Source organism: Lissotriton vulgaris, chromosome 8 (genome assembly GCF_964263255.1).
Source record: "Lissotriton vulgaris chromosome 8, aLisVul1.2, whole genome shotgun sequence".
Classification (NCBI taxonomy): Eukaryota; Metazoa; Chordata; class Amphibia; order Caudata; family Salamandridae; genus Lissotriton; species Lissotriton vulgaris.
Genome location: NC_141696.1, coordinates 199,714,082 through 199,731,320, shown reverse-complemented (window position 1 = coordinate 199,731,320; position 17,239 = coordinate 199,714,082). Strand labels below are relative to the sequence as shown.

The 17,239-nt window shown below is 42.6% G+C and overlaps 1 protein-coding gene across 1 annotated transcript in view; it reads right to left on the bottom strand.

The window, feature by feature from the left end:
- TMEM135 (transmembrane protein 135) overlaps positions 1-17,239 on the bottom strand; it is a 1,155,226-nt gene that overhangs the window by 36,728 nt on the left and 1,101,259 nt on the right. The window contains exons 10-14 of the mRNA XM_086933979.1: positions 14,885-15,052; positions 12,930-12,993; positions 6,662-6,738; positions 6,117-6,215; positions 5,462-5,529 (exon numbers count right to left, since the gene is read on the bottom strand). Of these exons, the coding sequence (XP_086790105.1) occupies positions 5,462-5,529; positions 6,117-6,215; positions 6,662-6,738; positions 12,930-12,993; positions 14,885-15,052 (476 nt within the window). The remainder of the gene's footprint in view (positions 1-5,461; positions 5,530-6,116; positions 6,216-6,661; positions 6,739-12,929; positions 12,994-14,884; positions 15,053-17,239) is intronic.

Here is a 17,239-nt window from a genome sequence, read left to right as displayed (position 1 = left end):
TTAGAGCGTGCTCGCCATTTTGAGGGTCAGCGTTCTAGTGCCTCCACCTCCGTCATAAATATCGCGCTGGCTCGACCGAGCAGCGGATGCGGGCAGCAAGCGCGCCGAGGGTGGGCCAAAGACAAGCCTGTCGTGTCCGTAGCGCGCCCAGCACAACAACCCCTGGCCAAATCACTGCCCACAGATATAGCCAGCAGCAACTCTTTTATATTGGGAAAAGTGAGTGCCAGGTTTCTGGAAGGGGGGGCAAAGGCCTGAAATATACGAATGTCCTGATTGCGGATTTTGTTTTACTCTACTAACAGACGCCATGGGTAAGGATCCAAATACAACACACATGGGGAATGAGGACATTTTAAAATGTAAGAAAGTCCAGTACCCCAGGCAATTTCCCTAATATAAAGCAAGTACAAACTGCAGTCAAATCAGTAAGCCAGAGACACAATTGCAAAAACCCACCTTGTCCTGTCTGTTATTAAATACACGATCACTAGTAAAACATAAATACCAATTTGAATGCCTTCTACAATTAAATAAGCCTGATATTGTATTCCTGACAGAGACTTGGACAGATGCAGGCTCACACCCTGATTGGAACGTGGCTGTCCCCCGGGTTATGCAGTAGTACAACAGGACAGGACGGAGGGCAGAGGTGGTGGCACTGCCCTGATTTACTGAGACCACCTAAAACTGCGGTATGAGGCCTCGACGCTGCTCCCGGCAGAGGCAATACAGTTCTCATTTAAATTAAATGATTGGTCCACGTTTCAAGACCTTCTTGTATATCGCCTCCTAGGCCTAGAACTGCTTTCTCACAAGCCCTCTTGAATGTCTTAGAACAAGGCCTAGAATGGGATTCTTATACTATTAGGGGGGATTTTAATTATCATCTTGAGTTAGGGACTAATCAAGATACAGCGAGACTCGTGGATAATTTTGCAGCGTATGGGTTTTCCCAATTGGTGTTGGAACCCACGCACTTGGCGGGCCATATTTTAGATGGGATCTTTACAAATGAGCCAGAAGTAACTATTACTAAGAACCTACCGCTACCCTGGACTGATCACAGGGCCATATATTTTGAGGTAATGAAAATAATGCCCAGTCAATCGAGTCCCACCCTTGCTATTAAAGAGAAGGTCCGGAAATGGAATCGAATACAAAGGGACAATCTGGAACAGGCTCTGAATTCCGGATCGCCTATCTTGGCTGATGACAATGATACAGCAGCCGATCAGTTTGATAATTGGATCAGGACTGCTGTAAATGACATTGCCCCTGCCTGAAATAAATAAAACAGTTAAAAGAGCCTCAGCAACAGCACCTTGGTACAGTCCTGACCTAAAGGCTATAAATGACCTGTAGAAGAAGTGAACGGATCTGGAGGACCGAATGCAGCTGCAAGCATAAGTCAGCCTATAATGCGAATTTAGAAAAATATAAGCAAGCAATTATCAAAGCTAAGCGAGCATACTTCACTGCTAAAATTAGGAATGCCGCTCATTCCTCCAAGGAACTCTTTAAAACTGTTTTTACGTTAGTCAAGCCACAGCACACAGCTCAGTTTAGACCCGTTCAAGCTTTCTGCAACTCAATGGCTATGTTTTTTCAGAGCAAAGTGCAACTAATATATGATGATCTTTTAAACTTGGCCACTGCAACCTTGGTTAGCAATACTCCAACAATAGAAGGCTGGGCAGGACACTGTAGGCTCTCAGGTTTCAGGGAACTCACTCAAGATGAGGTTCAAAATCATGTTATCAACAAAATCGGGCTCAACAAATGATCCCTGCCCTTCAGCCATACTTCAATTAGCCCCTAAGATCATTAGTATGCACCTCACCCCGCATTTGAACCAAGTTCTAGAAACTGGGAAATATCCCAATGCTTGGAAAAAGGCCTGTATTAGGCCAATCATCAAAAAAACAGCCCTTGATCCTTTAGAGTCCAAAAACTACCGGCCAATTTCCAGGCTGCCAATAAAAGCAAAAATACTGAAAAAAGCCATAAACAAGGAGCTGATACAATATCTGGAAGAGAATACCCTACTGGACCCAACACAGCATGGTTTCAGGCCATGTTATTCGACGGAGACAGCCTTAATACTAGCTACTGAGGGAATTTGGAAGATAGTGGATGGGGGGGCAGAGCGGTCCTCTTCCTCTTAGCTCTCTCGGCTGCATTTGATACCGTGAACCACACGGTGTTGGTACAGCGGCTGACAGATGTGGGAATAGAGGATACCGCTCTGACCCTCCTCTCCTCCTTCCTAGAAAATAGGGAGCAGAATATCTATTGGGAGAATTTACAGTCTGAGGTCTTCCAGCTCCCATGTGGTGTCCCGCAGGGATCTGCTTTGTCACCAACCCTTTATAATATATATGTGTCCCCGTTGGCCAATGTTATCAGAAAACATGGCTTTTCCTTGGTCATTTATGCTGATGACTCTCAGCTTATGATATCAATATCTAAACAACCAGAATTGGTGGCTAACAGCTTTCATGAATGTCTGAAAGATCTCATGATCTGGATGAGCCAAAATTTCTTGAAAATAAACACTGACAAAACTGAGGTCCTGGAGTTTGGTAAGGGACCTTCCCTATGGAAAAACAGTTGGTGGCCAATGGAAGCGGGAGTTTGTCCTCGCCCAGTTACCAAGGTTAGGAACCTGGGTGTGATCTTTGATGACCAACTCAATCTCTCGGCCCAAGTCAATCAGCTAAACTCTTCTTGCTTTTTCCTTTTAAAAACCTTGAGGAAAATCTTCCCTTTCATTGCATATGAACTTCAAAAAACCGTTGTAGTGGCACTATTCCTTTCCAAAATAGACTACTGCAACGCGCTCTTTGTGGGAATTGAAAAGGCGCAGATGAGGAAGCTGTAATCCTTGCAAAATGCGGCAGCTAGATTGCTTATGAACATCCCTAAGGGTAGCCACACCTCGGATGACATTAGAGCTTTACATTGCCTTCCTGTTCTGCAAAGAGCAGATTTTAAGTCTCTTTGTCTGGTACACAAAGCGCTCCACGGAGGCATTTCGGGGGAGAGACAGTCCTAGAATACTTAGATCATCTACGAAGGGTCTCATCTGTATTCCCAAGATTCGTAAGGCAAGATAGGGGGGCCGCACCCTATCATATTGTGCGGCCAAACTCTGGAATGAGATACCGTCCGCACTGCATGTTCAACCAAATCTTCCGATTTTTAGGAAGGAGCTAAAAACTTGGCTTTTCTCTATGATCTAGTGTCTACCTTTGATGGTCCCAGCTCCATGTACCACAGTCAGCGCCAAGACGCCGCGGCATTCGTGCCCTTAATAAGTAATAACTCAACATCAACTCGCATGGAGAAATATTTTAGTAAATTATATTTTGGACAAAAATATTTATATCATATGACATTCTATCTGTGATATTCTGGACTAAATTGTTGAGGTGGGAATTATGCTTTTGAGCTTAGGTTTTTAGAGGATTGATAAATCGGGAAGTTCTAGGGGAGGTACCCAAAAATGTGTACTAAGATTTAAAATCCACTGACGTCAATAGGCAGAGTAACACAGCAACATTCCTTTTTTCTACCACGGAGGGATGATAGGCTGTCCCTACCTACTCAAATTACAAACGGACTTTCAAGTTCCACACACGAACATGCCTGTATATTGCCCAACTATTGTTCTATTTTCTAGCGGTTTCACACTGGGGAATCTCACTTTTGGGTGAACTGTTTGGTGTTGGGCACAATAAAAACCAAACGGTCTCTAAGCGCTTGACATGATATAAATATGTTTCCATGCTGTCTTTTCCTACCGGTCATGAAAAGATAAGTTCCTAGTCATAAGGATGTTACTACATCTCAAAACCAAACAAAGTGTACAAAAAAGTAATGGGTGGAAAGCCTGAGTTAATCTCAGCCACTGGTGATTATTCGGGCTGCATCCCAATCCATTGATATTTTGCACGCCATGCCACCTTAATTTTGACTCAGTCATATGCAACTCAGTCTTGACCCTGCTCTAGTGGGAATAGTCCAGCCTGACCTGCAGGCCAGGTCCATCATGAAGCAGAACGCAAGCAACCCAGGAAACGTTTCAGCCTAGTTAAGGCGCATCAGCTAGGTATAGCTAAGTTCCATTTACACAGTGTGCACAGGACCCACATGTGGGCATACCCGTCCCTCATAGGACGACACACTAAATTATACAAAAAGTGATGGATGGAATGCTTCAAATAATCTCAGCCGCTGATAGTTACTCAGGCCGCATCCCAATCCATCTTTATTTTCCTCTGCGTGCCTTTAAAATACTCTGGTAATACTGTGAGTGTAAAGGTCTACGGAACATGCTTCAGTCTGCATTTAACACAGACAGCTCTCTTGCTGTAGTTATATTTATTTTCTTGTTTATTTTTTTCACTGACTTTAAAAACCCACAACTGTAGGTATTTTATTGGGGCACTGCAGTATGTTTCTATTTCTGCCCTAGTAGAATTGAAACAACAAAACTTAATAGACTATGGGCCAGATGTACAACCGTTTTTTGCAGTCAAAAATGGGAAATCAGCCCGTTTGCGACCTTAAAATAGTTCTGCCCTATTCACAAACCCTATTTTGCGACGCAGTAACCTATTACCGACTCGCAAAATAGGTTTGCACCTCGCTATTAGGAAGGGGCGTGCCAAGGGCGTCCTTTCCAAATAGCGACTCGCACTTCAATGTAAGATTGTTTTGCGGCCACAAAACACTTGCAGTTTACCACTTCAAATGTGTGGTAAGCCACTGCCTACTCTTAAAAAATGAAACAGTAATGTTTAATTTTTCTTTTTCAAATGCATCCCGTTTTCCTTTAAGGAAAGCGGGCTGCATTTTTTTAAAACTGCTTTATGGTAAAAAGCAGTCACTGACATGGTGGTCTGCTGACCCCAGCAGGCCACCATTCCTGGGGGTGCTAGCCATTCCCAATGAGGTCACAAATTGCACCTGCCTCATGAATATTATTGAGGCAGGCAATTTGTAATCCCATTAGGAATCACAAACAGTGTCTGAGACACTGTTGTACATTCCAATTTGCGAGTCGCACTTCTGGCTCCACGTTTTTTCTTCTTCTCGGAGTTGGACAACTATGAATCCGATGTTAATCTTCTTTACACACAGTCCCCTTAAAGTACAGCTTGTTCCATGTGCACACTTCTCTAAGAGGAATCCTACGTCACATGAGAGGAACTTCCTGAAGAAGTGGACATATTCAATGCGCCTTCATTTCCTAAACCCTCGCCAACTGACCAGCTGTCTGCCGAGTTAAGATCCATCCCCTAGTGACATGCACCTGGGGAGAGGCTCTGGGTTCATATGGGTAGCTGGACCTAAAATCAAAAATCTTAACAGTCTTCCAAAAATATTTAAGCTAGGTTTACACTTCAAACAGAGTTCAAATGAAATCTTAAACTGTTTTCTGTTTCCCTCTTACCTGCCCTTGGTCAACCGCAAGAGAAATTTCCAATAAGAAGGCCGCAGATTCTGAACTTCCATCACAGCCTGAAACAGAAGTAAACTGTTTAATTTCTCAGACTGTGCAAAGTCTTTACAAATATCAAACTAAGTAGATGACTTCTAGATCATGTTCTATATTTGGACCAATGTCTACTTGGTCAATTGAAAAACATTATATCCTACAGCACTTATCAGGAGTCGGAGGGATACCTGTCACGTGTAACTCATCCACCAAACTCTAAATTAGAGGTCTCCAACCAATTCTGTACTGAGAACTTCTTATGTTCAATGAAACACATTGAGAGCTGCTAATATTATTAGCGCTGTATTATTTCATTTTCAACCAAGCAAAAGCTTTCTAATTTAATAAGCTGGGCTGAACACAGCTGAGCTACTCAGAGGTAGCTGGATAGCTACAGTAACTCACAAGCTTGGAGACCCCTGCTCTAAATCATACCCAGAGTGAATTACAAAGCTGAAGGATTCACACAAATAGCAGAGAACTGAGGATCTCAGACAAAACTTAATAAGTCAGAAAATATAACTAAAGTTTTGTGGTGGAGAGCATAAAGGATTAAGCTGCATCTCAAGCACAAGGATTTTAATGTTCGGTAAAAGGAGAATATACTTACAGCCTGGAAGCAGATTGCCGTGGAGATTGCATAAATGATGCAGTCCGCCTGAGGAAAGTAGGGACATTTTCCTGCTTCAATGCCCTTAAAGTACATGGTCTGTGAAAAAAACAGGAGATCAGCCACAGCCTGTTCACTGTACGTTTGCAAAGATAACTAAACACACATTGAAGTTCATCTTTAATGACCTCTCTTTCTATGAAGGTTGGAACATGATCATGGGAAATGGCCATAACATTTGGAGTCCTTCCAAAGCAAAAACCATCATCTACAGCTTAACTTGGTTAACACAAGACTTTCACTAGGTGGGATCACAGTTAATGGTTGGGTCCTCCATCAGCTTCAGTGATAACTTAAGTGGAACTTGCCATTAATAGCTAAAAGAGGAAGGATACGGCGGTACATGGGCTCTGCATGGGTGGAAATTATACTTGCCATGCCAGCTGATTTGTTCTGGTTGCACAACCTTAACAAGAGGACAGCAGTGATAGGTTACCTGCCCTGCAAGGTTAAACAAAATGACTACTGCAGTTGAAGACTTTTACCTCCACCAGTTTGGAAGCGAGGTACATTGAGATAGTAGTGCTTTTGTAAAACATCATGGATACTCCTGCCAAGGACCCTGTCAAAATAAAAGAGATTGTCGTTGGTTACAATGGATGGTAGAACTGTGACTATTTCATTCTTAAATTCACAACACATTTTTTTTTAACAGCAAATTGACAATTTTCTCTCCATCTTCAATCTACAATATTGTATGTGTGGTCGCAAACTCCAGAACATCATGTGGGCCAGCCCAAAGCATGTACAGAAAAATTCACAGGTAATACTGCCCAATTGCTGGTATTTTATGTATTGCTTTCCTTTTAGTTTAGGATTCACCTCTAACCTAAATTAATGTTATGCATAAACTCCCATTATCATGTTCACTAATTGGCAACCTCGCCACACCATATTTTTCAATATTTATACTACCAGCAAATCCTAATAAGCAAAGCCAAGGAAGCTTTAAATCACAAAGGACACTTTTTATAAGTTTGAAATCTACTCCCCAAGAGTTACTCCTGTGTTGGCCAATATAGCCCCGGGGTGCTAGATTTTGCCTCACTTCAACTCGGCAATGCAGGTATATCATAGTGACAGATGTTTCTTCTGTACCGTGGAATGCCATCCTGGTACATTTTTGCAGGTTTGGTCTATAGTTATAAATATCCTTTACTTTTTTGATTGAGGGACAAATTAAGTTTTGGGTTAATTAGATATCTGCGTCTTAACAGGTCAGTAGCCTGTGGGAAGTCATGTTTACCTCGTATTCAGTTCAGCAGCTTTTTTTTTAGGCATAAGGACATGTTCATGTGGGAGAAAGGTTGACTTGGTTGAATGGACCATTTTGGCAGTGTAGCAAGGCTGCTGAACCACCATCTTGATACCACTCGTTTTAGAACATTAGAACACTTCATTAGAGTGTTGAAATAAGTTTGCTTTTTTGCAGTATATAGGTTGTTGTAGTTTCAATCTGAATTGAGCTGGTGCTCTATGGAGCAATCCCAGTAAGTAGTGGTCTTCTTTTTGGTATAAGATTCTCTGGAGTTTATTTCTAGGCATGTCATGGATGTCTCATAACTTAGGTGTAATGCCCCCCCCCCCCCGAGCCACCCAAAGCACAGCCTTATTTTTCCAATCACGTTGCCAAGGGCCATCCAGTTTCTCCTCAGAACTGCATTCTTCATGTGTCCCAGTACATGCTCAGCCTTTTAAAGAATTGAATTAGCAAAGAGTGCCTGATTATCACGTTTATTGCAACTGGCTTTCAATGTTGTACATAATATTGCTAAACCTAAACTAATCTCTACACACCCTACGCCAGCCCCATGCGTCTTTTTAGCCCCAAGTCTAAATAGAATTCCGAAATGATTATAGCGACGTGATCATTCTACTGCCTCTTTTCTCCTATACAAGCAAGCTCTTCGGGTCTACGAAGGTGAGTTATGCAAGGTCTCACGTAGTATTTTATTGGTTGTATCCTAGATGTAAAAATATATTAAAAAAAGCCGCTTGCATCATACAAAATTCATCACGTCCTTTTCTGGCCGACTTAAAATATCTGCTTCTCCAGCAATTTATTTCACTGCCTTTATTTTTTCTACTAATTCTGACAGTTTTTTCTGATCTGCATCGAAGAAATGAAACTCAGATCTTGTTTGAGTGCCCCATTTCTAATACACTTGGCCAAATAGCTGCCATCAACTACTGTACCAACTCTTTGTAACAATATTAGCTCCTCAATATCTTCTGATCTAGCTTCTAACCAGTCTTAAAACCCCACCTTGGATCCACTAGTGAAAATACCTCGCTGTGATCCAGGCATTCCTGTGAACGTGTGAAATAACTGGGCATTTCTCTTCTCCTAATGGGCACACAATCCTTGAAAATCATGGAGAAGGCAAGTAAAGCGATCATTGACATTCTTGATGATGAACAAGCAGGCATTCGCCATCTCCATTGCACTCAATCAATGATTATGGCAGCACTGGATGATCCTAGGAGTCAGATGGTGGGCAGTTTGCATGCTTTAATTTCTCTGGATCTCTTATTCTCAAATATTCTCATAGGGGCCACGCAGGGACCCGCACTGTCAGCATATTTATTCACTATCTAAGTTGAATCTCATGTTGGGCTACTTGGCTACCACGGCTTCATTTTTTCATTGTATGAGGATAGCACTCAAATCCTTCTCCACATTGACAATTAGATGAACAGGAGTGTCTCCTTCCAACATCACTTGAGGGATATTAGTGACTGGGTGTACAATCTCTGTATTAGATAAAAGATGTGCTTCTGTTGGTGACCGTCCTATGGATTGGTCCTTGGATTTCTGGCAAGTGGCACTACTCAGAGCTCATCTATAGGGGTCATTAGGATGGCGGGCGGACTTAGTCCGCCCGCCATCCTATCGGTGATTGGGACCGCCCGCCATAAGGGCGGGGGTCCCGTGGGGGGTATTACGATGCACCCACCACTGTGGCGGGCACATCCTGCATTTTTAGCATTGTGGCGGGCGGTGCTCTCTGCACCGCCCGCCACAATGCTAAAAATGCACGTATGTATTTGCTTAAACATAGCGGCAGGCACCGCGCGGTTCCTGCCGCTTTGTTAATGCAAATGCAGAGGGGTACCACAGGTACCCCCCGTGTGCAACCCCCAACTCTCCTTCACTCTGGGGGCCCACGGGGGGCCCCAAAGTGAAGACTGCATGCCTTTCCATGGCGGCATCGCCACCACGGAAAGGCATCTAAAAAAGCCCATGTTAATATGGCTGGCGGTGTCTATTAGACACCGCCACCATGTTGGACCTTTTCTTGCGACCGGGGCGGAAAAGCGGTGGACGGTCTTTCCCTCCGCCGTGGTCCCCCCCACCATCCCAATATGGCGGGGGTCATTTAGGTGAGGATGGCAGCCCCAGAACAAAGCAGCTGGCAGTCAGCTACCTGGCCCCCTGAAACAGTGTCAGGGACATCAAAGCTGAGGAAGCCTAAACCGGCAAAGCAGTAGCCACTTCTGAGGAATTGCCACTGGCTGCCGCTGGGCACACTGGGACCAATCCGGGATAGCTAGAAGTTGCATCCGAGTCTGCTGTACCCAGGAGTACTCTCAGAAACAAGATTTGTCACCCAAGAGGCACATTAACCTCCATCAACAATGTATGCTGTGTTGCGAAATCGTTAGCCAAGTCGTAGCTGGCCTTCTACAGTCGTAAGGAGGACGTCATGGGACCCCAAGTGCATGGTCAAAGTTGGCTCAACCCACCAGTGTACAGAGGAATCAACCGCACTTCACCCCCATCGACTGGAAAAGGCTCTGGTCGTCAGGTAACTGTCCAAAGTTACCCTAAGTTTTTACCCTAAGACATTATATCGGAGACATTGAAAATGTATAGTTACCAAACTCTTATGGTGATTGACCTTCCTATTACTGACTTTAATCAAGACCAATCCTTGTTATCCTATTTAAATTTTTTGATATGTTTTGCTCTCATGCATGTGTTTCCTGTTTACCAGGTCAAGCATTACTCTACTTCTCGTCATGTAAAGCGCTCTGTTACCCACTAGGGTCATGTTCGCGCTATACAAAACTTTATAAATAAATAAATACTGGACTCCTTGACCTCTACTGTGCCAGATTTGGACACCCAAGCCGAGCAGGAGTTGCCAAACTAACTGTTTCAAAAGTTTGAACGTTTTTGTTGTCCAATTCTTGTTTGCAGCTGCATTTAAAAGTATTTATTTAATCAGAAATCTGTAACTCCGGAACCCTCAGGTGGATTTTAATGAAAAAGGACTTTTATGAATTGTTGTTGTGCCTCTTTCTTGGTGCCTGACTTTCTCATTTCGGTGTTTGGTGCTGTTAAATGCTTTACAGTAAGTTCCTTTGCCAAGACTTACTGCTCGCAGCCACAGCTACCCAGGGTTGAGCTATGGTTAAGTAAACAAGACTGACTGAACCCAAGACGGTATTTGCAAGTGTACTTCACAATAAGGGCCCACAGCCAGATAATATAGTGCACTCAAAACCTCACATTCATGGTACAATCCTTTCCCAAAGAGCCTGCACAATCTGAGAGATTTCTGGCCTTGGCTGTCAATGCAAGGGTAATCTTTGTTTAATATTTAGCGGGCTAGCATTAACCAGGGGCGGCTCTAGGCTCATGGTGGCCCTGGGCAGGGAGCGTAGGTAGGGGGCCCCGGAAGAGGGGGTCGGTGCGGAGCACGGAGGCCAGTGAAGAGGAGGGGTCAGGGTGTTTGTAAGTGAAACAGAGCCAGAGGCCTCCAAATCCCTGCCAGGGGTCGCCACGCAAATATGTATCCATCCTCAGAGGATTATTCTATTAAGGATATATATTGGCGTGGTGGCCCCTGGGGTTTGGTGGCCCTGTGCAGGTGCACAGCTTGCACATGCCTAAGGCCGCCCCTGCATTAACATCTCCAAAGGGTCTGAAACAGTGAAGTCCGATCTCGCTGCTTAACATTTTCTCACTTAACCACTCACAATTCTCTACTTATCGTGCAACATGAAACTACTTTTCCTGTTCAAAATTCTTGAGAAAAGCATAGTATAGACCGTGCAAAACTGCAGAAAAACGAATGGAGGGGTCCAGTGTAAGAACAAATGGCTAGTGTTTGACTGGTGAAGGTTATTGAAATGGCCCCTCGAGATGTGAGATCAGAATTACAAAAAAAGGCTGAAAACCAGGATATTAATCTAGAAAATTAGTTGGACTCAACTGAGGTATTATACACTCAAAGCCATGTCATTATCTAAACACATCTGGAATTGATGAACAAAGTGTTGAATAAGATCAACTTTTCCAGAAAACACAACATTCCACATTTGCTTTGAGTAAATCTCCTCGAACTCGGCTAAGACCCATTACATCTCTACAAATATACACTAAACTATTGCACCACCTGCAGAGTGTACGGTGTAGGAGTCACTGAGACGTTTGCAACACTGTTAAAGACAAAGGAGTCTGATTAGCACAGTGCTGATCCTGACAACTGAACTCCATCTTTCTGAACATCAAAGAATGAGTGATCAAAACTTTCCTATATCTTAAATGGGGGGGGGGATAAGAAGGTGGGGGGACAAACAGAACTATGGCTAATTTATAGCTCACCCTGTATGAGTCAGTTATTAACAATTTCAGGCACCTTTTAGGTGGGAGTTAATTGACTGTGGTGGCAAGAACAAATAACTGAAGCTAAATATGATTGCAGCAATGCCTTGCATTGCTGCAATCATATTTAGCCTGGCAAGTTCTCATGAAACTGCAGAGTGCAGTGGTACATGGTCCTCTAAATTAACAACAAATCTGCCCAGCAAACCTATTAAAGCTACAATCAAAATCAGGAAACATTCTTTAGTGCTTCTGGAATTTGCCAAAACGCCTTTCAGTATCTTTGAACAATATTACCAACTAGGGGTCTACCATCTCAGACTAGTGACAGTACTCGAGGTACAGGTGTCCTGGTTTAATTTGAAATCCTTCAGAAAAGAAGAAGAGTTTACTAGCAAGTGAATATACTCCCACTGGCTTTTGCTTCCTCGTCAACAATGTGTTCATGACTATGGGTGTCAGACATGGAATCTGCAAAAAGTGACAACTTCCGTGAAACCCAAATTTGCAACATTTTGTAGCTTGCTTCAATAGTAGTAAAAATAATTTAAAAAAAGTATTGTTTTATAATAGTAGAAAAATCATTACTACACTGGAGAAGTTAAATCCTTCAACACTGAGGACCTCAATGTCTGCAGGCTTGCTTATCTTACAAAGCCACTTATCCGTTCTGCACTCAAAGAACATACGAGGATAGCACATGTAGATAACGAACAGTGTCCTCAATTTGTGTGCAACAAAATAAACTTTGGTCTGATACAATTTTATAGGAAACTAAAAAAAATCTATTTATGCGCTGAAGAGCATTTTTTAGCAACCATCAATGTATGATCAATTCCCTCCGAAATTAGGTTTCGGGGGAAACTCAAAACTTTCCTATTCCCTCGCACTTAATTTATTTTTCTTCCCTTGCCCTGGCTGGATCTACCTGTGTTCATTCCTCTGAGCTCTTATTGCAGTTTTCAGCGCGGGGACACTCTGTTTTTGAGTAACCAGGCGCTTTACAAATGGTTTCAATTCTATTCTATAGTTCAATGGCTGAGATCTCTCTAAAGTGATTAAAAGTCTGTCTCGAAAGACCCTGTATACTTTACTAATCAAATGCATGTGAGTAACTGCAGGTTCTAGCACTGACTTACCTGCTAATAAAGCATGGAGCTCGTCATCCAGGTTTCGCACCCAGCGCAGCAAACAGCTTGTACCCTGGTGAAAATACCACTTTTTGTTAGATATACAGTACAAATACTAACAATGAGCACATGCAAGAACAGATGTCAAGAACTCAAAATCACGATAAAACCATACTCCAAAATACGGTTTTTGCAGACCTTACTGCGACTGTATTTGTGATCTTTGCTATCTGATTTTGAAATAAATTGTCACATTGCTGGCCATCATTCTGTTGCACATGGTGCATGTACACTTCTCTAAGCACTGTTTTATGGCATCTATCCCTTAGAGGTACTTTGCATATGTCCTGATGGAGAAAAGTGCTTGTAAACCTACTATTATTAGAAATATCAAGTGGTTTGAGTTCGCCTGCTGGACGCACAGTGCTCAGAAGTGGAGAACTCAAAGAAACACATTAAAAATGGAAATATTCAGGGGACTCCATGTATCTTCTGCTTTTGGGGGGAGGATGAGTGCTGGTTCTGAGCTCCATATTCCCTAGGATGTTAGGAAACAGATTGTGGCTAATGCAACCTTCTCGACGACAGTGTTACCTTAGCCATGGAAGAAATTGTAACTAGGGTAGATAGCAGTCATGATGATGCCTGTGCCTACCAAAGATCACAGTAGAGGCATAGCAAAACCTTCAGTAATTCATTAACCATCAACACACTATATATATGCTTGGATAAGACAAAATCCCATGGGGGTATGCAGCTAGTATTCTACAAGGGAGGGCTTTGGGGGATGGTATACTGGGGTCTAAACGCCTTTGAAGAATAATTCCTAAGCATGCTGGGAATGGCCTAGAGCACACAGATATAGCAGGGAGTGCAGCTTGGCTGTATTTTCGTGTGCCACAACACCTTAAGCATCTAGAGTTAGGAAAAGACTACCTCTTCCACTATGATCCGAGGTCAAAGGTGAGTGATGGTGCATTCAAGTACAGTAAGAACCAATGATATCCTAGGGAGCAATATTTACGTAGAGGACCATCCGACAGTAGATTATTTTAGACGCAGGCCAATTAGGTATGCACAATCTACTGCGGGGCAGCACCGGAGATCAACGGGTATTTGAATCATTTGACACTTCCAAGGCACATTACAATTACGAATGAGTCCAAAAACATTTGTATGGTCTGGATTACAAAGCCAAGGGCACAAAGTTAGGGAATGCACGTAGTAAAAAAGGATACCCTCATTAACACCCGTGGACGGACCCATGAGAATGAAGAGAATGACTTAGGCCCATACCCTGCACCATGTTACAGAGCAGGTGCCCAGGCAAAAAAAAACCCTAGTGAGATATATTAAGTGCATGTCACTGATGTGCCAGCAATCAGACTGCCACCCCATGCGAAACTATGCAAGCAGAGGATAAACTAAAATGGTTCAGAGGATCAGACAGTAGAATATTATTGCACATCCCACTCAGTTTGAAGCTACTCCTGGTAGCAACTGTACAAGGAGTCTGGGGGAACCAAGATGAAGCAAAAACGACTTGGCCCAATGACACACAGAAGGACCTTTAGTTGAAAGGCACCGATAGAAGTAGTTATTCCTTTACTAGTAACAAACCTGATAACTCTGTTGCCAAAATCGAAGGAGTTGCCCTGCGTAATAGTGTCTAAAGTAACTAACTTTAGAAGGACTGAAATGGACAAAGGTCATTCATCTGTAAGTAGAGACTATAATTCAGCTAGCTGTGAATGTACTGAGTCCAGTATCTTTGAAGGAAGCTGGGCTGGAAGGTGACTACTCTGAGATGTGCTTTCACTAATTGAGGAGACCAAATAAAACAAATCTTTTTGTACCATGATGAATCCATGTCAATGTTTCAACTTGTACTTGTGCATTTTGTTGAGCAGCACCTCTACCTCATACGGAAAATGATTTTTCCTATTATACTTCTCAAATCATACCTTATAAATACTGACAAAAGATCCAAGAAAAGCCCCAAGCTGGAAGTTCTCCTTGTTGTAGAACAGTGATAGTAGTCGTGAAGGCTTTGTAAACAGATGTCTGAACGCAGATGGGATCCGAAGGCAACACTGGATGAGATAACCCACACTAAACATTCGAATAAAGCCCTACAAAAGAGACATGGAAAGAAAAGGTCTAAATAATGTGCCATTGAACTTGATGGAACGCTTGGAATAGGTGTCAGATCATTCTCATTCTTTATGATGTAGGTGAAATACAATAGGCAAATGCAGAGAAATCCAACAAATATATTTGTAACTTTTCAGGCCTACTCAAAATTGTTATTTTGACTCAATTTTTTGAATTGATATTTGTTTCCTATGAAGCAGTGATGTTACCAATTTCAAAGAAACAGAACGAATCAATCACTTAAGAGAGACACTCCTGGTTGTCTAATGGATGTTTTTGAATTCCTGCAAATCTCACAGCAGCGTATATACTCAAAAAATAAGAAACATTTATCACGCAGTCTTTACAACTAGCTTGGTACCCGGCATGCAACGTTACCACCGATACTTTAGCAATCAAGTCGTGACAACGACTTGCTGTAGGGGGGGGCGCGTTGTTGGACTGGTGTTGGATTTCTAAGTCCAACACCTTCCCTACTGTAGACTGGAGTTGCAATAGTAATTTATACTATGCGAAAGTCCAGCACCCCCTAAAGCAAGTCATTGTAACAACTTGCGTGCTAAAGTAGTGTGTGGTAACATCGCCAGCGGGGCAAATGCCTGCGGGGTTCCGTCACACAACCTCTAAAAACTAATGTATTCTTGGATGTCAGTTCCCCAGCATTTGACCCCCTCACCTACCAGAACCAATGCCCTACACCACAGAGCAGCATGTCATTTTACTATATGAAATTTCAGGAGAGGGGGGGGCACAAGAAAGATGGACAGGAAGGAAACAGAATTTGCTTGCCGATAAATGTCATCAAGTAAGTAACTTATGCTAACAGAACCTTTGTCCTAGTGTAGGGTGCAGCATGTGGCCTCCCGGGGCCGTAATTCTAGGAATTGCCTCAAATAGTAGAAAAAACAAACCATATGAGCTCTTAGGTATGGCGCTCTACCCACAGTTCACTTTAGAGAGAAAGGAGAGTGTGGCTGCTAGCACTATTTTAAGACAATAATTTAGTTGATTAATATTAAAGTGTTGTAAACATTCTCAATAATTTGGTAGAGGTGAAAAAATTGGATATGTAGGTTCATAGTTAAGTTCTTTTATTTGGATCTTGTGTTGCCAATACCTGGAGGTCCCAGCCAACATGTGTCTCACCCCCTAGTGACATGTAGGCCTGGAGCTTTTTCAAGGCTTTCACCAGAGGGGAAGGTGTGGTAACTGTGTCTATTATGGGATCATTGACTTTGTGCTTAAGTCGCTGTGTGTTACAAAAAAATATGTAAGGCTTCAATGCCAGGTCAATGAGTTGTATCTCGAAGGAGGGTAGAAGGTAAGGGGCTCCTCGTTTCCACTGCGGTCCAGTACTTACTTTCATGCTGACTTTTTTTTATTTTAGAGTAATCACAGAACAGATTTTTAAGTGTAGATGGTAGGATTAGAAAAAACTATTACTAAAGAAAATAGAAATAATAATATTTTAACTGATTACCCAATTTAACATCCTCAGAAGGTTTTAAAGGGTTTGTTTTTCCTGTCTGGATTCTCATTTGTGTCCTCAAGTTATATCAGATGTTAGAAGTGAACATTAAACTTTTTCAACTACTGTTGTGTCTAAATGAAGACAACAGTGTTTAGTAAGAAGCTAGAAGCAAACCCACATACTATACCTCCAAATCTCTTTCAGACCAACGGCCAAAGGTACCAAATGGCAATGTGTGCTTTTTTTAACATCAGCACTTTTTTTGCCTTTAGCCAATTTCTTTTTTAGATTGACGAGGGCCTGGCAGCCTCCTGAACAAACAAACTTTGCAAAAACCATGACAAAACAAGAATTGTCAACAGGTTGGCGGACAACACCAGACTATTGGTTTTGCCAGTGCTTGTTACCTTTTGGCTGTGCCTAAAAAGGCCTAATTTAAAGGACTCTCTCCACCAAGAAGAATGACTTCTGTGCTACACTTGGCAAGTGGGCAGTGAAGCTGCAGGTTGGCTGCTCTCTCCTTCCTGAGCATGGGTAAGTGAGCATGACTGCGCTCTGGGCGCATTGGGCAAGGGACTCTTAATGTGATCTTTTGTCTTAAACTGATGGCTCATGAGACAGAGTAATTGCTATTGTAATTCTGACAATTTCTGTCCACAGTGCATGGTTAGGCACAGGGTTTATTCTCTGCTTA